The following is a 22890-nucleotide window of genomic DNA, read 5'->3' as shown; positions in this document are numbered from 1 at the left end:
TTTTTATACAGCAGAATAAAGCTTTGTGACTTGTTTAGCTAGTAAAAAAAAATGTAAAATTTCAATATCTGTTTTCCAGTGTAACTGTTAGTGATTGCATTCATGTAATAAAACATTAATCTGATTGTTGTAAGTTCCATTGAAGATGTGACATATCTAACAGTTTTTTGTCTACATGCCTACACACTTGATCTTGAAAATTTTTATAATGAACTAGGGTAAGTGAATACTCTAGTTTTGAGCTAACTTTTTAAAAGATGCATTCAGTTTAATTCTTTTTTTCTCTTATAGGTGTGAGCCATGCAATGGGAGGGAGAGGAGGAATAAATAGAGGAAATATTAATTAAATGTTCTATAAACTATAATAACTGTGAATAAGATAGTCAGATCTGTTTTAGTGTAATGATTGTTGAGTTGAAAAACATTTTTGTATTTAAATTGGTATGCTTATATCAACATTCTTTATTAATAAAATGTATTTCAGTGTCAAAGTTTATCATTCTTTTCTTCATTTTAATTAGTCGATTCTTCCTTTGCCCATCAGTCTAAGGACAGTTGTACCAGACATTAGATAAGGTCCGTCCAGAACGAGTAGTAATGGCTCTTGCTGTTCTAGTTGTCACATCGATGTTATAGTATTGATCTAAACAGAAGAGAAGTCATTTTTTCAATTAAAAAGAAAACAAAACACTTGAACTTAAAAATAGTTTATATTTATTATTATACTCGAAGACAGTATTTATCATTTTAATATCAGAAATGTATTAATTAATTTGAACTTTCTGACAAGGAGAAAAACAATTGCCTTGACTGATCTTTCACCATCTTTCAATAAAATTAGGTTTAACTCTGCTTTTTCAAAGTAAGAATTTGAGAAAACCGAGTTAGTTTAAAAAATAATTCATTTGGGTTTTATTCTTTAAAAAAATACATTCTGATGTCATTTATATAGGCAGAATAACTTATATTTTTATGGATTTTTCAAGGAAAAATATCCCAGGTAATATAATTTCGTTAATAAAATTAGTTTCTCAGCAACTTCTTTCTGATCTTACAGACTGTGTAATGATGTAAATCAGTACAACTTCGTGGCAAACAAGACCTCTGTTAAATGCCACAGATAATAGAAGTAAAATACTGTTTTCAGTAGCAGTTTTACTCAATTAATTGGATGTTTCGTCGTAATAGGCTTTAATCTCGTGAATGATAGGGCAGAAATGAATTGCAATCCATTCAATTTAATTGAAAGTAAAGCAAAAATCTAAACTTTCTCTTCTTCAGAATAATTAGAATAAGTGATATAATTTAATTTCTCACCTTTAGTCACCACTGAACACTTGTTTTTGCTTTGAATTTATTCATGTTTCAGAGATTAGATCCCATCTTCAGAAAGCTATTAAGACTTTACTTAATAACTTACCTTTAGAAAAGGCATAGTAATCGTAGCCATCAGGTTTTCTGATGTTGGGCAGTGATACAGCTGAAGTAACCACATTTGGAAGTCCTCTCCATAGTGTACTCACTTTAACTTCATTATGGAGGAAACCTGCAGATGACACTTTAAAGGTATCAGATTGAAAGGCAATGTACTGTATTGGAAAGAGCAGCTGTTCGAGTCAGACAGACCTGGGTTTTAATCCCAGTTTGGTCACTCAGTAGCTCTGTTACCTTGGGTGAGTTAACTTCAATGCCTCAGCTTTTGCTATCTCTGATATGGTACAAATATCTACCTTTTAGGACTGTTTTGAGGGTTACAGATTTGGATTTAATGTTATTGGTTAATGGCATTATAATTAACAAGCCTGAATAAATTGCCTTTCTTAGCCACAAAGAAAAAAGTATTGATCTTTGGTCATTCATTGAAGCAAATTGATGTTTTGCATTAATAAGTATTAGGGTTATATGGTCAGTATTTATATTTAATAAGCCATACTCTATAAGAAACTATTACATCTACTTCATGTGTAAGAATTTTTAACACAGTAAAAAATATTACCTTTGTCTTGATAAGTGACTCTGATGGGTGAATAGTGAATTCTGATGGTGTGTGTTTGAGAAGTTTCTATAGCACGTTCAAATCGATGTCTCCTAACCTGTGTCGTTTCTCCATACACTGAATAATTTATCGCAAGCTTTCTTCTAGTACACTTTTGGGTGGGTTCCTGTTTATAAGTATACTGCTGAATGCTGCCACCTATGATGAATTAGAAAATCACATACAATATGAAAATTAATTTTAATTCCCAAAAGAGATGGAAAAGAGCTTTTACAAGGTAGAGGAAACAATGTTTTTCATAAAGTATGTCCGGACATTAATAATGGTTATTATTAGTCAAGGTATTATAAAAATAATTACTAAATCTCGAAGTACTTGTGAATAAAGCCAACAGATTGCATATTTATATATTTAACTTTGAAAATAAATGACATTCTATATATCAATGTCCTGAAAACTCATGAAATTGTGATTTGCATGTTAAGAGAGCTAAATACTTCTTACTGCCCTTAATTTTTATTTTTTAATTGAAAATACTTGATTCTAGCCATTAAAGATATCTTTTGACAGTAAACCGTATAATAAATGGAAATATTGAATAAAATTTTCTTGGCAGATGACTTCTTAAAAGTTTTTTAATTTTGTCAATTATGTAACACATACCTCTCTTGAAAAAATACACAGATTCAGGTCTGTTCTTGTATTTAGCTATTGAGAGAGCTGCCACTATTTTTCCATTTAGTCCTCCAAATCCTTTGGGAATTAGTTTGGGATACCCTGCATCTTTTATATCATTGGTGAAACGCCAGTACTGAGAATCCTGGTAATTAAAAAGAGGAAATGATGTGAACAGCTTTTTTAAAAGGTTAAAAAGGAAAAAAAAAAGGTTAGGAACTCATTCTTAGATTTAAGTATAGGGAGAAAGTTTTAACTTAGTTAAGTATTTGAATAAGTTGACAATGTTACCAAATTGAGTGTTAACTATTTATTAAATTTTAATGATACTTTATTAAAATATGGAGACCCTTCTGAACTGGAGGTTAAATTGTCATAATAAAGAATAACTATTTGCTGATTTCTCTCACAAAGATACTTTTCTTACCTTAAAGAAGAAAGTTTTTCCTTCACAGTTGCATCTAGTAAAAACAGTATCAATGGGGGAGGGAATGCCCCAAACTTCAGTAATTCTACGAGGTGGAGATGGTGGACTGAATGCATTTAGCATCCAGAAATAATGACCTAAAATTGAAAGTGATGATCAGCCTACAAGCTGAATGAAGACTAAAACCTATCCCAGAAGAAATCAAAATGAAATCTTTTAAGAACAGTTTATCATAAAGAAGCAGATTGAATGTGTTAACAAGCATTCTATGATGTTTACTCAGAATTTTGAGTACTAATACAGAAGGTAGTATTTGAACATTTCTGACAGTAGATATTTCTCAAGTCTGAAATTTAGCATAACTTAAAATATATTAGTTTCCCAGCTTCTCTAGAAAGAGCCTTCTGGCTTTGTGATTTACAGAAAATCACTTATCTCTCAATTTCTTTACCTGTTAGAATTAAGGAGTTATAATTAAATAACTTTATTTTGTTTGTTACTTTACTATGTCTAATTTTGTTAATCCAATATTTTGGTATTTACCCTCAGGTCCTTATAATATTGTGTGAGGTAAGTTCATCAATCAGGTTTCCCTCCAGGAAGCGCAGCCCAAAATTGTACTCTCCTATGGCTCTCGCTTTCGTAAACACCAAGAAAAAAACAAGGGGCAGAAAAACAAATGTGTGCAAAACTCACCTCGAAATGCAACTAGTGTCCCATTGCGCAAAGCAGTCAGTCCATCTACTGGCCTACCATTGCATAAATTAGTCTCATCTAAAACAAATTAACACAAATTAAGCCAATATAAAAATGAGAAAAGTGTTCCCGTTCTTTTCAAATCCTCCCACTGGGTTCTATTTCCTCTGTTTGCCCTTTCCTAAGCTCTTGAAGAGTATAGTTTGAAGTACATGTATTTCAGAGGTGAAAAAGAAGTGACATATTTCACAGTTGTTTTACTTAAAGGTGATATTATTCAGAAAGTGTTATATAAAAATAAATTATGGACTGGAATGGGTCAGGGTACCTGATCTTCATGTAAATTAGACAAGTATTGGATATTCGATCTCAATGTGAAATTCTGTTTCTCAATTCTGATTGCCCTGTGGAATTGGTTTGGAAAAGAATATTGCAGATTTTTGCAATCCTAGGTTATTACTTGATTTTCCAAATAACGAAATAAACTTACTGTGATTACCCCTCTGCTTACCTGTAGAGAAGATGTAAAACTTCACAAGTTCAGGGTTCTAAATAATATATATCAATAGAATAATACTAAATCAGGGCGTCCTGGTTCAGAAAGATTTAAGTTAACATTGCCAATTTTAAACATGAAAGTAACTGATTCATATTACCTGAAAACATGGGGTTGATGCCAATGCCTTGACTGGGTCCTCTCCCTATGAAATCAGTGCCTGGAATAACTATAGGAGTTAACACAGGGGGCCTAGGAATCATGTGAGGTTTTTCTCCTTCAGTAGCATCTGCATCTTCATTCTTTGGACTTACTTCGATTATTTCTGAGTTGGGAGTTTGGTTAGGGCTGGTGGTGGTTTGGAGCTTGGCTTCTGCTAAAGAGGTAGGGTTTGCTGATGTCATCTTTGGGGGAGTTGGTGTAGTCTTTGGTTTTCTCACTCTAGGTGTTTTTGGCTTTTTGGTACAAGTGAGCTTTTTGGGTGCTTTGGTTGGCTTTTGGGGTTTAGGAGTTGTCACTTGAGAGTTAGTAGCTGTACCTTTTGGTATAGCTGTTGTTGGTTCAGGTTTGCTTGTAGTCTCTTCAGTTGTCTTTTTTGTTGCTGTCATTACTTTGGGTGCAAGAGTTGTTGCTTTAAGAGTAATTTTGGATGATGTCATGGTATCAGTTGTGTCTTTTTCTGTGGCCCTGTCTTTAGCTGTTGTAGTCATTTCAGGTTTGGTCACTTTAGGAGCCTTGGTTGTAGGTACAGAAGGCTCCTTGGGACTCTTTTCAAGAGTCTTTGGTGTGGGTTCTACAGGAAACTCAGGAGATGATTCAGCAGGGCCCTTGGGAGTAGTGGGAGGCTCCATGGTGGTAGTTGAAGTAGAGGCCTCTGAGGTGGTTGGAGCAGGTGTATTAGGAGAACTTGGAGTAGGTTCCTTGGGGGTGGCAGAAGCTGGCTCCTTGGGGGCGGTGGGAGCAGGCGCCTTGGTGGTGGTGGGAGCTGGCTCTTTGGGGGTGGTGGGAGCTTGCTCCTTGGTGGTGGTGGGAGCTTGCTCCTTGGGAGTGGTGGGAGCTGGCTCTTTGGTGATGGTGGTTGTAGATTCCTTGGTGGTGGGAGCTTGCTCCTTGGGGGTGGTGGGAGCTGGCTCTTTAGAGGTGGTGGTTGTAGATTCCTTGGTGGTGGGAGCTGGCTCTTTGGTGGTGGTGGTTGTAGATTCCTTGGTGGTGGGAGCTGGCTCTTTGGGGGTGTTGGGAGCTGGCTCTGTGGTGGTGGTGGGTGTAGATTCCTTGGTGGTGGGAGCTGGCTCTGTGGTGGTGGTGGGTGTAGATTCCTTGGTGGTGGGAGCTGGCTCTTTGGTGGTGGTGGTTGTAGATTCCTTGGTGGTGGGAGCTTGGTCCTTGGGGGTGGTGGGAGCTGGCTCTTTGGTGGTGGTGGTTGTAGATTCCTTGGTGGTGGGAGCTGGCTCTTTGGGGGTGGTGGGAGCTGGCTCTGTGGTGGTGGTGGTTGTAGATTCCTTGGTGGTGGGAGCTTGCTCCTTGGGGGTGGTGGGAGCTGGCTCTTTGGTGGTGGTGGTTGTAGATTCCTTGGTGGTGGGAGCTGGCTCTTTGGGGGTGGTGGGAGCTGGCTCTGTGGTGGTGGTGGTTGTAGATTCCTTGGTGGTGGGAGCTTGCTCCTTGGGGGTGGTGGGAGCTGGCTCTTTGGTGGTGGTGGTTGTAGATTCCTTGGTGGTGGGAGCTTGCTCCTTGGGGGTGGTGGGAGCTGGCTCTTTGGTGGTGGTGGTTGTAGATTCCTTGGTGGTGGGAGCTTGGTCCTTGGGGGTGGTGGGAGCTGGCTCTTTGGTGGTGGTGGTTGTAGATTCCTTGGTGGTGGGAGCTGGCTCTTTGGTGGTGGTGGTTGTAGATTCCTTGGTGGTGGGAGCTGGCTCTGTGGTGGTGGTGGTTGTAGATTCCTTGGTGGTGGGAGCTTGCTCCTTGGGGGTGGTGGGAGCTGGCTCTTTGGTGGTGGTGGTTGTAGATTCCTTGGTGGTGGGAGCTTGCTCCTTGGGGGTGGTGGGAGCTGGCTCTTTGGTGATGGTGGTTGTAGATTCCTTGGTGGTGGGAGCTGGCTCTTTGGGGATGATGGGTGTAGATTCCTTGGTGGTGGGAGCTGGCTCCTTGGGAGAGGTGAGAGCAGGGGATTTGCTTATAGTTTCAGCTTTGAGTGTAGATGTAGCAGGAACTTCAGATGTGGGTGCAAAATCTTTAGTAGATGTTTTCTCTGCATTTTGTGTCTCTTTAGCTGAAGTAGTCCTCTCTTTTGCAGTAGTTGAAGTCTGTTTATTTGTTGTAGAAGTCTCTTTAGTTTCATCTATTGTCTCCTTATTGGCTGTCAAAGGCGTCTCTTTAGTTGTGTCAGAATTAGGTGGAATACTGGGTTTAGATAGTATCGGTTTTACTATTGTAATCTTGGGAGTTGTGGTAACTTTATTACGTTGAGTGGTGGGAATGTCAGGAGTTGGGGTGAGCTTGAAATCACCATTGTCTGGTCCATTTCCAGCTTCATCTATTACTGGTGGTTCTGGGGTAGGTTTCTTTTTAGGGGTTCTTTTCTTCTTGTTGTCTTTTACTAGTGAAAAAAATATACATCTTTTATTTTTGTATAGTTTTTTTTCTTTAATAGTGACATAAAGATGCCATCCTTATTGACTAGCTGTGTTGTCTCTAGGCAAATTGCTCATTTCTAACGTGTCTATTAACTTACTGTAAAATGATAAATACTCAACCTATCTTATTGGGCTATTTTAGGGAATGAATGGGATAAGGGGTGAAAAACACAAGTAAAACTCAATAGAATTAATACATGGAAGCAAGTGGCAACTTTGAAATGATCAATATGATCAATAACAGTAATTCTACTCTTTATGTCAATGTTCTTTGCCCGTCACTTTCTCAACTCTTCTTATTCCTTATTGCTCAGTGCCACTTCCTTCCTACTGGAAACCTAGTTCCAACATCTTTTAGACTCACTGTGCCAGTTCCCTCAGAGGCCTCTATAACTACATCCAAGGAATCTGTTCCAGTCACCCCCATGGTTCTTGCTTAGTCCTGCTTCTGTGCACATGGCTTTTAACTGCTTTCTTTCCTCTGCCTGTATAAACTCAGCAGTCTCGGGATACAGAGAGGAGATTAGGATGCCATGGCAGCAAAAGGACCCTGTTTAACAGGATTTCCCATAGCAGCTACCCCATAGGTGACATACAGAGCCCAAGAGGCACATCACTGAGATGAGCTCCATTTAGCAAACACTTTTGTTGTGTGCAAGACTCTCTGGATGACTCAAAGATTAAATATCTGGCTATTCAGCTGGAAAGAAGGCTTCAGGGAAATAACCACCCAGGAAATGAGTTCTTCAAAACTCCAGTATCCAAAATCCAGTATTTCCTGGAGAATGAGAATGTATTTTAGAAATTCAGGAAATAATAAAAAAGCAGAACAAAGGGAATCTCTTTTCAGGAGGTAATAGCCAATTCTGTAGTTTCTCTACTACAGAAAAATCAGCCAGATATGATGGATAATTTATTAGGAAAATAATAAAGAGGATCTGTAAAATGTGGGTAATAATATTGCCTTTCTCAGAAATGTATGAGAATTTAATGGATTAACATTTTAAAACACTTAAGGAAGTATATAAAAGTTAAATAAATAAAATAAATCTGGGTAAGGAGAAATGAAAACACAAGATAGAGGAAAGAGAAGAAAGAAATGATATCAGGTAGACAGGACTTGAAATAGAAAACTATTAATAGTCATCTCTGGTGCCATCCTGTGGTTCTACAGTTGCTTCTATAGTATCTTCTTCCTTTGCTTTATAGAGTGGTTTCCTAGCTGCTTGGCACTAATTTCCTTTAGGAAATTTTCACTGGTATCTTCTAAAGTAATTTTTATGAAGTTACATACCCCCCCAAATATTGAAATGTCCTCAAATCATTCTACCCACACGCCTTACTTTTAGGTCATTATTGTTAAGATGGCATTGATATAGCCACTGATCTTTATCAATGCTCAAACCTTTGGGTTTCTTCTTTAATTCTCTATTAAGCAGCTGAATTTTTGGAAAACTTGATTTTCCGAAAAGTTGAAGAGGAAGAGGAGGAGGAAGACTCTTGATTTTCAGAAACAGAATGTTCTATAAATCAAATTAAAAAGTTGATCACACCAACTGTGATTTAAAGCAAAAAAGAACTGCCAGTTCAAATACAACAAGAAATGCTGTTTATTTATCTACAAATGTCTGTGTTCTGCTTTTGTTTTATCAGTACTATGAGCAATGGCTCTTGTAAATGTCAGTTAAAAGCAAGGCACCTGAGCTTGTCACAGATAACTAGCAGTATAACTATATAACTTTCTCTCAACTTCCCCATATCTTACAGAATCAAATTGTTCTGCAAAGAAAATCATGGCTTTTTTTTTTTTTTTCAACAATAAGACTTGTTTCTTCTGATTATTTTAACCTAGTCCCATACTGAGTTTGGTAAATAGGGAAAATAAATAACTGAGCATTTATACTTTGGCTTAAACTCTGCCCTAAAACAAGCAGTGTGATGAGCCTTTAATGACTCAGAAGATCACCCTGTACTATGAGGAGTCTCATAAAAGTCCACCTACAGGTTATTTCATCTCAGAAACCTCCTTTTGTTACATCTGTCATCTTCCTACCTTCTGTTATTTCCTCTGATTCTATAACTTTCTTAGTCTTCTTGCTTGATGATTTGGGTGAAGGTTTGGTTGTTGATTTGATGGTCTGAGATGCTCCTGGAGGTGGAGGTGCAGACTTTGAAGGTGGTGGTGATGCAGGACTGTGCACTGAGACCAAGCAAGATGGGTCGGTTAACTTCTTGTTCATATTCATCAGCAACTCTGTGAAAGGCACTGATGCCTTTACTTCAAGAGTAAATGCTGGTGAAAACCTGTATAGACAGGCTCTTAGCCCAACACCAACTACTCCAAGCTATCTGAAGATGCATTGCTACAAAAAAAAAAATTGGTTCTCAAATTGTAAATTATGATGGGGAGCAAAGGCTCAGGAGTCAGAAGACTTCCAATTCTAGACCTACAAGGGTCTATTGTTGTGACCTTGGGCAAATGGGCAAACCCTCTTGAACCCCTCTTGCCTGCAAACTGAGATGTTTCTTCTAGATGATTTCTGAAGGTATTTGCCTGCCTAAAAAATACTTTATGAGCTCTATACTTTGTGCCAGCCTTCTGTGATATCAAAATAATCACTGCATGTGGTTGACAGATGTTTGTGCTCTCGAGAAGCTAAATATAAAAATTACATTTTCCTGTTTTCATATTCCTTTAAATCAAATGATACCAATTTACCTTTCTTTTTTTCTTTCTTTTAATTACAAAAGTTCTACATAAATATTAACTCGTGGAAGAATTTCACATCTTCACATTATGGTTTCCTCAAAATGTATTGCCCTTCTCCAAGATAAACAGCTTAGTGGTTTGATGTGTATCTTTTTAACCTACATGGAACATGTTTTGACCATTAGGAACCAGAAGAAAAGAAGAGGGACTTCTGAAAGATAAGAAAGCAGAGAACAGGGTGGGGGGAAGCACTCTGTGTAGAGGACAGTGGTGATAAATCCTCCTGCTCTTACCAAACTTCTCCTCAGAACTCTGTTTCTGTAATCTGCATGAACTGACCACCATACATTTCCCTCTTTCTCCTCCCACCACACAAAAACACCAGGTACCTCAACTCAAGAAACAGTTTTACAACATTCTAGCTAGTGATCTTGAGCAAACTATTTAACTTCTTGGATTGTTTTCTCACCCACATTCAGAGGTGCTTGACTGCTTCAATTCTTGAAATGTTATGACTTTGAGATATATAGATGCCTACAAGAGATATCTATAGCAATCTTAAAACAATTAAGTGTTCCCTGGTGGCACAGTGGTAAAGAATCTGCCTGCCAATGGAGGAGACACAGGTTCGAGCGCTGGTCCAGGAATATTCCACATGCTGTGGAGCAACTAAGCCCATGCACCACAACTACTGAGCCCGTGTGGCAGAATGACTGAAGCCCGCACACCTAGAGCCTGTGCTCTGCAACAAGAGAAGCCACTGCAATGAGAAGCGTGTGCACTGCAACAAAGAGTAGCCCCTGCTCACCACAACTAGAGAAAGCCTGCATGCAGCAATGAAGACCCAATGCAGCCAAAAATTAATTAATTGGTTAAAAAAAAAGACTAAGTGGTGAGTCGCAAGATAGTTTGATTGTTATTTTTTTTAAATGAAGTAATAAGAGCTATAATCCTGCAGCCTGTGGAACAAAAACCACATTCACAAAAAGATAGACAAGATGAAAAGTCAGAGGGCTATGTACCAGATGAAGGAACAAGATAAGACCCCAGAAAAACAACTAAATGAAGTGGAGATAGGCAACCTTGCAGAAAAAGAATTCAGAATAATGATAGTGAAGATGATCCAGGATCTCGGAATAAGAATGGAGGCAAAGATCGAGAAGATGCAGGAAATGTTTAAAAAAGACCTAGAAGATTTAAAGAACAAACAAACAGAGATGAACAATACAATAACTGAAATGAAAACTACACTAGAAGGAATCAATAGCAGAATAACTGAGGCAGAAGAACGGATAAGTGACCTGGAAGACAAAATGGTGTAATTCACTGCTGTGGAACAGACTAAAGAAAAAAGAATGAAAAGAAATGAAGACAGCCTAAGAGACCTCTGGGACAACATTAAATGCAACAACATTCGCATTATAGGGGTCCCAGAAGGAGAAGAGAGAGAGAAAGAACCGGAGAAAATATTTGAAGAGATTATAGTTGAAAACTTCCCTAACATGGGAAAGGAAATAGCCACCCAAGTCCCGGAAGCGCAGTGAGTCCCATACAGGAGAAACACGCCGAAACACATAGTAATCAAACTGGCAAAAATTAAAGACAAAAAACAATTATTGAAAGCAGCAAGGGAAATACAACAAATAACATACAAGGTAACTCCCATAAGGTTAACAGCTGATTTCTCAGCAGGAACTCTACAAGCCAGAAGGGAGTGGCATGATATACTTAAAGTGATGAAAGGGAAGAACCTACAACCAAGATTACTGTACCCGACAAGGATCTCATTCAGATTCGATGGAGAAATCAAAAGCTTTACAGACAAGCAAAAGCTGAGAGAATTCAGCACCACCAAACCAGCTCTACAACAAATGCTAAAGGAAATTCTCTAAGTGGGAAACACAAGAGAAGAAAAGGACCTACAAAAACAAACCCAAAACAATTAAGAAAATGGTCATAGAAGCATACATATTGATAATTACCTTAAACGTGAATGGGTTAAATGCTCCAACCAAAGACACAGGCTTGCTGAATGGATACAAAAACAAGACCCATATATATGCTGTCTACAAGAGACCCACTTCAGACCTAGGGACACATACAGACTGAGTGTGAGGGGATGGAAAAAGATAGTCCATGCAAATGGAAATCAAAAGAAAGCTGGAGTAGCAATTCTCATATCAGATAAAATAGACTTTAAAATGAATGTTACAAAAGACAAGAAAGGACACTACATAATGACCAAGGTATCAATCCAAGAAGAAGATATAACAATTATAAATATATATGCACCCAATATAGGAGCACCTCAATACATAAGGAAACTGCTAACAGCTGTAAAAGAGGAAATCGACAGTAACACAATAATAATGGGGGACTTTAACACCTCACTTACACCAATGGCCAGATCATCCAAAATGAAAATAAATAAGGAAACATAAGCTTTAAACGACACAATAGACCAGATGGATTTAATTGATATTTATAGGACATTCCATCCAAAAACAGCAGATTACACTTTCTTCTCAAGTGTGCATGGAACATCCTCCAGGGTAGATCACATCTTGGGTCACAAATCAAGCCTCAGTAAATTTAAGAAAATTGAAATCATATCAAGCATCTTTTCTGACCACAACGCTATGAGATTAGAAATGAATTACAGGGGAAAAAACGTAAAAAACACAAACACATGGAGGCTAAACAATACGTTACTAAATAACCAAGAGATCACTGAAGAAATCAAAGAGGAAATCAAAAAATACCTAGAGACAAATGACAATGAAAACATGACGATCCAAAACCTATGGGATGCAGCAAAAGCAGTTCTAAGAGGGAAGAGTGTAGCAATACAAGCCTACCTCAAGAAACAAGAAAAATCTCAAATAAACAATCTAACCTTACACCCAAAGGAACTAGAGAAAGAAGAACAAACAAAACCCAAAGTTAGCAGAAGGAAAGAAATCATAAAGATCAGAGCAGAAATACATGAAATAGAAACAAAGAAAACAATAACAAAGATCAAAAAACTAAAAGCTGGTTCTTTGAAAAGATAAACAAAATTGATAAACCATTAGCCAGACTCATCAAGAAAAAGAGGGAGAGGACTCAAATCAATAAAATTAGAAATGAAAAAGGAGAAGTTACAACAGACACCACAGAAATACAAAGCATCCTAAGACACTACTACAAGCAACTCTATGCCAATAAAATGGACAACCTGGAAGAAATGGACAAATTCTTAGAAAGGTATAACCTTCCAAGACTGAACCAGGAAGAAATAGAAAATATGAACAGCCCAATCACAAGTAATGAAATTGAAACTGTGATTAAAAATCTTCCAACAAACAAAAGTCCAGGACCAGATTGCTTCACAGGTGAATTCTATCAAACATTTAGAGAAGAGCTAACACCCATCCTTCTCAAACTCTTCCAAAAAATTGCAGAGGAAGGAACAGTCCCAAACTCATTCTATGAGGCCACCATCACCCTGATACCAAAACTAGACAAAGATACTACAAAAGAAGAAAATTACAGACCAATATCACTCATGAATATAGATGAAAAAATCCTCAACAAAATTCTAGCAAACAGAATCCAACAACACATTAAAAGGATCATACACCGTGATCAAGTGGGATTTATCCCAGGGATGCAAGGATTCCTCAATATATGCAAATCAATCAATGTGATACACCATATTAAGAAATTGAAGAATAAAAAGCATATGATCATCTCAGTAGATGCAGAAAAAGCTTTTGACAAAATTCAACACCGATTTATGATAAAAACTCTCCAGAAAGTGGGCATAGAGGGAACCTACCTCAACATAATAAAGGCCATGTATGACAAAGCCGCAGCAAACATCATTCTCAATGGTGAAAAACTGAAAGCATTTCCTCTAAGATCAGGAACATGACAAGGATGTCCACTCTCACCACTCTTATTCCACATAGTTTTGGAAGTCCTAGCCATGGCAATCAGAGAAGAAAAAGAAATAAAAGGAATACAAATTGGAAAAGAAGAAGTAAAACTGTCACTGTTTGCAGATGACATGATACTATACCTAGAGAACCCTAAAAATGCCACCAGAAAACTATTAGAGCTAATCAATGAATAAGGTAAAGTTGCAGGATACAAAATTAATGCACAGAAATCTCTTGCTTTCCTCTACACTAATGATGAAAAATCAGAAAGAGAAATTATGGAAACACTCCCATTTACCATTGCAACGAAAAGAATAAAATACCTAGGAATAAACCTACCTAGGGAGACAAAAGTCCTGTATGCAGAAAACTATAAGACACTGAGGTAAGAAATTAAACATGATACCAACAGATGGAGAGATATACCATGTTCTTGGATTGGAAGAATCAATATTGTGAAAATGACTCTACTACCCAAAGCAATCTACAGATTCAATGCAATCCCTATCAAATTACCAATGACATTTTTTACGGAACTAGAACAAAAAATCTTAAAATTTGTATGGAGACACAAAAGACCCCGAATAGCCAAAGCAGTCTTGAGGGAAAAAAACGGAGCTGGAGGAATCAGACTCCCTGACTTCAGACTATACTACAAAGCTACAGTAATGAAGACAATATGGTACTGGCACAAAAACAGAAACATAGATCAATGGAACAAGATAGAAAGCCAGGAGGTAAACCCATGCACCTATGGTCAACTAATCTATGGCAAAGGAGGCAAGGATATACAATGGAGAAAAGACAGTCTCCTCAATAAGTGGTGCTGGGAAAACTGGACAGCTACATGTAAAAGAATGAAATTAGAACACTCCCTAACACTATACACAAAAATAAACTCAAAATGGATTCGAGACCTAAATGTAAGACCGGACACTTTAAAACTCTTAGAGGAAAACATAGGAAGAACACCCTTTGACATAAATCACAGCAAGATCTTTTTTGATCCACCTCCTAGGGTAATGGAAATAAAAACAAAAATAAACAAATGGGACCTAATGAAACTTCAAAGCTTTTGCACAGTGAAGGAAACCGTAAACAAGACGAAAAGACAACCCTCAGAATGGGAGAAAATATTTGCAAACAAATCAACGGACAAAGGATTAATCTCCAAAATATATAAACAGCTCATGCAGCTCAATATTAAAAAAGCAAACAGCCCAATCCAAAAATGGGCAGAAGACCTAAATAGACACTTCTCCAAAGAAGACATACAGATGTCCAAGAAGCACATGAAAAGATGCTCAACATCACTAATTATTAGAGAAATGCAAATCAAAACTACAGTGAGGTATCACCTCACACCAGTCAGAATGGCCCTCATCAAAAAATCTACAAACAATAAATGTTGGAGAGAGTGTGGAGAAAAGGGAACCCTCTTGCACTGTTAGTGGGAATGTAAATTGATACAGCCACTATGGAGAACAGTATGGAGGTTCCTTAAAAAACTAAAAATAGAATTACCATATGACCCAGTAATCCCACTACTGGGCATATACCCAGAGAAAACCATAATTCAAAAAGACACGTGCACCCCAATGTTCATTGCAGCACCTTTTACAATAGCCAGGTCATGGAAGCAACCTAAATGCCCATCGACAGATGAATGGATAAAGAATTTATGGTACATATATACAATGGAATATTTCTCAGCCATAAAAAGGATCAAAATTGGGTCATTTGTAGAGACGTGGATGGATCTAGAGACTGTCATACAGAGTGAATAAGTCAGAAAGAAAAATAAATATCGTATATTAACACATATATGTGGAACCTAGAAAAATGGTACAAATAAACTGGTTTTCAGGGCAGTAATTGAAACACAGATGTAGAGAACAAATGTATGGACACCAAGGGGGGGAAGCTGTGGGGGGGGGGATGGTGGTGTGATGAATTGAGAGATTGGGATTGACATATATACACTAATATGTATAAAATGGATGACTAATAAGAACCTGGTATATAAAAAAATAAGTAAAATAAATTTAAAAATTTAAAAGAAAATAAATAAAAATGAAGTACTGAAGATCTAGTTGATGCCTTCATTTTCAGTTGGACCCTGACTATCTCTGTGAATTCTGTAAATGATGCACTACCTTCATCAATTTTTTATCCTTGAGTTTTACAAAAACGTCAAGTAATCTGACCCACCACTTGGTAGCATAAACTATCGTCTTTATTAACATGTTCTCTCAATGCTTTGTCATTCTCTAACCATCTTCCCTCCCCATCCATCCTCTGCCCAAAATAAATTCTTAGTTTTTTGTCTCACAGCCAAAACAATTATCAGAGCGATGAGTAAATATGGAGCACTCATATGTCCTTCTGAAAGCTGCAGGAACTCTGAACTCTGCGATTTTGATTACAGGGGGCGTGTCTCCATTATTTTTGGAATGCTTTCCAATGAAAACATTGAAGAGTTAAGAAATATTCCTTAACTATGCTGATTAATAGTTTTCCACCCTATTTCTCCACTGTTTGAAAGAAGCAGAAGGTGCAGCCTTGTTTAAATAAAATAAGATTATGCAAGCAATGCTAATTTTCACTTTTACCCCCATAGATATTCTTGTTTTAACAGAGTAGGATTTAAGAACAAACATTTGGTAAAAGAAAGGAATTCATTATTTAAGTACATTGTTTAAAGTCTTTTTTTTTTTTTTTTTTGGTAAATCTGGAGGGTTTTATTATGCTCTCAGAGTACTCCTTCAGGACCTATAACCAGAGAAGAGGATTTTAAAATGGAACTACCTCTTTTCATTGACTCCTTCACACACAGGCATTTAGATAGAGACCATTGAGGGTACTGTAGAAATCAGAAGGGAAATACAACGGACAGTTAGCTTCTTGGTTTGCCTATCAACTTAGTGCTTTAAGCTGACTCAAATTTACTAGTTCAGAGAAGCTGGATGTGTTGATTCTGTCCTCAAATATACACTCAAAAACATTGAGAGCAAAAGCACAGATAGCTCAAAGGACAGTTGACTTTGTGGGGTCAGCACCATAGGATTAGACAAGAAATCATCAAATGAGCTGCTTACTGTTGATTTAACCTGAAATGGAACCACACCTGGAGGAGAAAAGCATGTATGCCCAGCCCCTATCCTCTCCGTTACTCAACCTGCAATCACTTGCACTCCTGGAGCCTGGCTGAGCCAGGGAGTGCTTTACAAGAAGCATTCCTTCTCTAATTCATCTTGGTGAAACAAAATTAATATGAAATAGAAATAGCATATATGTTAGTAAAATCAAGACGTGAGTTGGACCGCATGTTAAGACATTATCAGTGAAGCTAAGATAGGTGCCCAGGTCTGGCTGTACTGAGAGGCACTGATTGGTACTGGGATGCTTACCTTTTTCACAAAAACTGTCATAATCGAAGCAACACTTGCCGTACTTCTTACATTCTGAGTCACAGTCACACGCCCTCCCTCTTGTAAAGGACTCGAAGCAGCGGCCTTTACAGGAAAACTCTACCCAGAGCAAAACAAAACATTATGGATTACTGGTTACACAATCAGTCACACCCATGTATTGATAGCCATTTCCCACCATATAGATGACTAGAGTTCCAAAAGTGCATAGCTAAGTCTTTTATTTGGAATTTGGAAGATAGATGGTTTCCCAAGTGGAGACAGCCCTGGTCAAGAAAGAAATATGGTGACTAAGGAAAATTTTCTTGCCCTTCAAGGCTCCAGGAGACACCCCAATGCTGTCTGAGTCATTTCATGTATGGACAGTGGAAAATTGGGAAATGTCTAAAGAGGTAAGTACACTTCATATGAATTCCCACTATTCTCTCCTTTTGATACTGCTACTTTTTAAGTAGATTTTTGTCAATTGAGCGTGCATATTCTACAACAATATATTCTAAAGAGCTGGCTTAATATAACTAGGTCACTGTTTAGGCTCAAAAATCATTTATAATACAGAAACCGTTGTTATGACAAACTGGGCATGGTGTAGAGTTGAAAGATTTCAGCCTAATCCCATGATATGGACTATATAAGAAGCCTACTCATTTCCAAAAAAGCCTTGGTTAAAGCCACGATGATTTACCCAGGCCTGTCTGAAATAATTACCTTACACAACAAACAAATTGTACAACAATATATTTATCAACTTCACATGCAAATTCTGAAGCAAATATAACTTTGAGCCACTTTTAATTATAACTTTCATAAATTAAATATGAAATATTTGCACATTAACAAGAAAATGGTCCAAAGTATGTTTAAATGAAGTATCATAATTTAAAATTCATACCCTTTGGGATGTAACTGAAATTCATCATTATACACTCATTATTAAACACTTTTAAAGTGCCTTTTTCAGGTAATTTAGAAACATATTAATACCAAAAAGTTAAACAGTAAGCAAGATTATTTTATGTCCATGAATTTTTTGATGAAGCTATTGAAGGGCTCCATCCCTAAGCAATTACCTCCCTGGTTAATAGCAAAGAATTACTCATTACGATTTACTTAATGATTCCCGAGTCATAGTATTGTCTCTATTTAAAACAAGACATGATACTTGGCACTAGTCAATAACCTTGTGCAAGTGACAGACTTCCAGGCTCCCCTTAACCTCCCCCAGTGATCACAAGCTTTGACACCACCCTCAGGCACAGCACACTGCAGCATTTACGCGAGGGAAGGGAAAGGCACTTCAGCACAGAGAAGTGAAATAGTGTGACAACAGCACTGCAAGGGGTACAAGGGGACTCTCACAGGACATGTGCTTGACAGAGGAGACACCAGCTCTCAGGACTTACCTACAGTGCAGACTTTCTTGAAGTCAGGGCAGCACTCCATGTAGTGTTGACAGTTATAATCACAGTTGCAGATGGCATCTCTAGAATACCCTTCCCCACATCTCCCTGCACAGCTTGATAAATCTAAAATTATACAATACTAGTGTAAACAGGGCCAAACCACTTTGTAAAAAGGAAGAAATCTAGGGAGGAGGACAAAGCTGCTTGGTGAGGCAGAAGTTTATCAATTGGAAAGGTTGGGAATGATGGTTAGCAATGGGTCCAGGTGACCCTAGGTGGGCCTGGTCTCCTAGGTGACCTTGATGGGCCATTTTATTTGTTACTAGACTGAGAAGATAAATGCACTTTTGAAAATCAGGGTGAGTAATGGCTTTGCACAAAAGAGCGTGGTATTCCTGGAGGAGGGTTGGCAGCTACAGCTCTACTGATACTGCTACTAGGATGATGACTAGTTGCCATTTACTGAGCATCTCTGTGCTGGGCACTGAGTCACACATTATCTCCAATGCTTATGAAACGTTGCCAGGAGAGTATTAGTAGTCTCATTTTTAGAGATAAGAAAGCTGAAACACAGAAATTTTAATAACTTGCTCAAGGGCACCCAGCTACTTAATAACTCCAGTATATATGTATTACAGGTCAATTAACACCCATTAATCATTCATAGTGGACTTCCCTGGTGGCGCAGTGGTTAAGAATCCTCCTGCCAATGCAGGGGACACGGGTTCGAGCCCTGGTCCGGGAAGATCCCACATGCCGCGGAGCAACTAAGCCCGTGCGCCACAACTACTGAAGCCTGCGCGCCTAAAGCCCGTGCTCCACAACAAGAAAAGCCACCACAATGAGAAGCCCACGCACCACAACCAAGAGTAGCCCCCACTCGACAAAACTAGAGAAAGCCTGGGCACAGCAACAAAGACCCAACGCAGCCATAAATAAATTTTAAAAAAAATCATTCATAGTGACCTCTTTCACTGTTAGAAGTGTCCTGATTTGCATAGTAAATTATCTGGTCATCCTAAGTAAACAGCCCACCTAGAATTTGAACTCTGATATATTTGATTCTGATGCCCAGACTTTTCCTAATCACATTGCCTCTCATTCCTGATCATACATTCACAGCAAGCTAGTCATGCCAGCACAAACTTTCCTAGGCTCCTGCTCCTTTCACGGGTGGGGATAACTGAGCACTATCAATGTTGGGGAAGTCAGATGCTTACGACCACCACTAAAGAGAGTACCAAATAGGTGACTCTTGAAAAGCATCTGGACTTGAATAAAGGTCATGAACAGAGTTATTTTGGGTAAAACAAAACAAAAACAAAAGCATAATTATCCTTAAATATATTTTTTAAGTCATTTAGAAAACACCTTGAAAACCTCCCTGAGAGATAACCTCAGAAATGTAACAACTGAATCCATCTCTGGAATAGAAACTGGCAGGTGCAATGTCCTAAATCCATAGAGGGACGCTGAAGCACACTGAAAAATTACGCAAAATAATGAGTCCAGGAAAGTTAAAGTCTTAATATGCAAATAAAACAGTAAACATCAGGACAACTTTCAGAACTTTTTACATACACATGTGCACAATACATACAAAAATGCATATCATATATAGTGTATTATATAAATACATACATATAAAGAAAAAAGAATGGGAAGAGGCTGAGAAGGCAAGAAAAGCAGACAAGACAACATCAAAAGGTTATTCTTTTATAACTAGCAGATTTCTGAAATAGGAAGTCAATCATCTTTACAGGAAAATTTATTTCCATAGATTTAATGGCTGTCCTACTTTTACTGATGATGATTTTAACAACTAATTTTAATTTCATTTATTTAAAGGAGAGTAAAATTGTTCTAGTGAACAGCCAATTGTATCACAGAGGAGATGTAGCTTAGGAAATGCACCCAGTGTTATGAACCTTGTGATATTATTCTGAGAGAGCAGAGGGTTTGGATACACCCTGGTATTCATCATTCCTGATTAAATATTTATATTTGCTTTCACCTTATCTAAGTGATTCTGAAACTATGTCCATGGCAGGCAGCTATCTCCCATGCTCAGGCTTATTTAAGTGTTTTACTGGAAATGTAAACAATGCCATAACAATCATGCACCTTGATTTTTCTTCTCTCAGATTTTGCTTATCAAAGAAAAAAAAAAAAAAAAGAAAAGGACATTGTAAAGCAACCATACTCCAATAAAAATTAATTTAAAAAAAACCAATAACTTGAAACAAACAAAAAAAAAAATGAAAAGGAAACAAAAATCCAAAGCTTGGTGTTATTGTTAAGTAATTTACCTTGTGATGCTAGAGACTTCTGTTAAGGTGATTACACTGAATGTACCTTAACATTCTCTAAAAATGAATAACAAGAACTGTTCATCCAGGACTAACTCTGTTTTTGGAGGGCTGTGAATGGTTCAATATTATAATATAAAATGACATTCCTACCTCTGTAAATTTATATCTGGATGAACAGTCCTTATAAGAAAGAAGGCACATTTTCAAGATTAATAAAATGTCATTTGAAACATTGTAAATGTTCATTGTAATATAGCTGTATCGACATGATGCCATAATTTATTTGATGTAAAAGATTAAATTTCTTTGTAAACATGTAGGAAAAAAATTATATGCTATATACATATTGTTCATTTCAGTTAATCTGATATTGTATCATTTTAGCATAGTTTTATTGTGTAAGTGTCTATATTTTTTTAAACCTTTGGGAGAACTATAGGAATAATGAGTACAAAAATTATTCTATAGAAAAACTCAAAACTTCTTGAAAAACTTCATAATACAAAATGCTTATAAATATGCTATATATTCTATACATAATTTTAAGGTTTTATTATGTATTAAACTCAAACAAATATATGTTTTTAGAAATCTATTTCTTTTGTTGTCATAAAAGTCAGAACTGAATGATTAGCAATAGCTGTTAAATAAAAGTATTTTTGATGGTTAAGGTACCTTGAGAAGAAACTTGCTGAATCAAGAAAACAGAAAGCAGCAACAACAAGTAAATGGGAAGTATTTTCCTCTCCATAGTTGTTTTCGGGTACTGAGCCCTCGCTGAAAAGAAAAAAAGCATCAGAAAACTGCTCCTGAATCTCACCACTAATTTATGCCTGTGTTACATACAGTGTTTCAGTAATTTTTAAAATGCAATTTAATGACAAAACCCATCTCATTCTTGAAACAAGACTTTTAAAAGTAACCAAAAAATAAAAATAAAAAAAAATAATAAAAATAAATAAAAAAAAATAAAAGTAACCAGCCTTAATTCATTGTAAATATTTGACCATTAGATTTCATCTTATACAGAAAAAAATAATCAAATCACCATCCCAGTCATGTTACTGACCATTTTAATACTTTAGAATCTCCCCAAATAGAAAACAGGCTTATCTTAAAACTCTATTCAAATTACAGCATGTACATACAGTGCAGGGTTTAAATCCTATCTTGGGAAAAAAAAAAAAATAACCAGCTTCAGTAAAATTTAATTTAACAAACAAGAGTTATCGTTCCAACTTTCCCTTAACTCTCAAAATAAATTTATAAGCTTCCAGCAGGTGTATTGCATAAATGTGATCCTTTTCAAAACTTTCCAACCACTATCCTTATAAATCTTCTCAAACACCTTTAATAAGGTATATCCCTATTGAACTGAAAACACATTTAGTTCCATGAAGCAAGTTAACTTTGACACTTACCCGTAAAAGGAGAGATGAATTTCTCCAATGTCCTGGAAGTCTTATATATCAGGGCAAATATATTGGGATGAACAAATTAGTCCAAAGGTTAGACAAAATCAACAGTGACAACCTATGAAATCAAACTTTCCTCATTTATTGGAAGAGGTCCCAGACGACTAGACTTAGGCAACATCTGGAAAACACTTCCATTAAGAAAAATGACTACTACAAGTAAATTTAGATTTGTTGGCCCAAACACAGTTCTGATTTCTAAGTGAAGTGAACAAATTGTTCTGAGATGGTAAATTGCTCTGGCAGGCTTTGACTAGTGCAGCAACTTTAAAATAGTCAAATGCTGGTATCATTTCTTTCTTTCTTTTTTTTTTTTCCCCCAGTTAATCCAGCAAAGAGTGATTTTGAAACTTATCTAGTGTCAGTTTGTGGCATAAATTTTCTGAACTTATACTATTAATTCTAATGTGCGTTTCTTGAGTATTTTCATTTTCACTGAGCGCAGAAAATATGCTTTCGATTCTACCTATTGGTAGATGATGTACACTGTGGATTTTATAACTTCCTTTACTATGTAAAAACCTGCTTAAAAATTGCATTGATATCTCCCTTAGCCCCTTTATTTAAGCCCAGCATTGTTTGGAAAAGGTCTTTTTACTTACTAATTAACTTCCTTGCCACAGAGAAAATGTGAACTGTCAACCTTGCCGAGCTGGGTCAACTAGCTCAAGGTTTTACCCAGTTTGATATGCAGCGTTCCTGTTCAAGTCCTATCTACC

General features: G+C 37.1%; 2 protein-coding genes across 10 annotated transcripts in view; one reads left to right on the top strand and one right to left on the bottom strand.

The window, feature by feature from the left end:
• Positions 1-491, top strand: part of TPR (translocated promoter region, nuclear basket protein) — a 66799-nt gene extending 66308 nt beyond the window's left edge. For all 3 annotated transcript variants that reach the window (XM_036845986.1, XM_036845995.1, XM_036845977.1), the window contains exon 52: positions 292-491. In XM_036845986.1, the coding sequence (XP_036701881.1) occupies positions 292-347 (56 nt within the window). In that variant the 3' untranslated portion in view covers positions 348-491. The remainder of the gene's footprint in view (positions 1-291) is intronic.
• Positions 415-22145, bottom strand: PRG4 (proteoglycan 4). 7 transcript variants are annotated; one of them, XM_036846009.1, is made up of 12 exons: positions 22118-22145; positions 21372-21473; positions 18385-18507; positions 16961-17080; positions 8971-9117; positions 4451-6880; positions 3795-3872; positions 3099-3235; positions 2660-2816; positions 1997-2194; positions 1421-1558; positions 415-643 (listed from the first exon to the last, which is right to left on the bottom strand). In XM_036846009.1, exons 2-12 carry the CDS (start codon positions 21445-21447, stop codon positions 546-548), a joined length of 3702 nt encoding a protein of 1233 aa, XP_036701904.1. In that variant the 5' UTR covers positions 21448-21473; positions 22118-22145; the 3' UTR covers positions 415-545. The 7 variants fall into 7 exon arrangements, with proteins under 7 accessions (XP_036701904.1, XP_036701910.1, XP_036701915.1 ...); XM_036846015.1 differs by having other exon boundaries at positions 1421-1546; positions 22118-22144; XM_036846020.1 differs by lacking the exon at positions 18385-18507.
• Between the last annotated feature and the right edge of the window lie 745 nt (positions 22146-22890).

Source organism: Balaenoptera musculus, chromosome 1, assembly GCF_009873245.2.
Source record: "Balaenoptera musculus isolate JJ_BM4_2016_0621 chromosome 1, mBalMus1.pri.v3, whole genome shotgun sequence".
NCBI lineage: Eukaryota > Metazoa > Chordata > Mammalia > Artiodactyla > Balaenopteridae > Balaenoptera > Balaenoptera musculus.
This window is presented reverse-complemented; position numbering and strand designations above follow the sequence as displayed.

Coding starts and splice junctions, on each gene's coding strand:
- PRG4 (XM_036846009.1), bottom strand. CDS start 21,447: ATGGAGAGGAAAATACTTCCCATTTACTTGTTGTTGCTGCTTTCTGTT. Junction 18,508..21,371: donor TCAGCAAGTTTCTTCTCAAG/GTACCTTAACCA, acceptor GTATAATTTTAG/ATTTATCAAGCTGTGCAGGG. Junction 3,236..3,794: donor GACACTAGTTGCATTTCGAG/GTGAGTTTTGCA, acceptor TTTCAATTTTAG/GTCATTATTTCTGGATGCTA.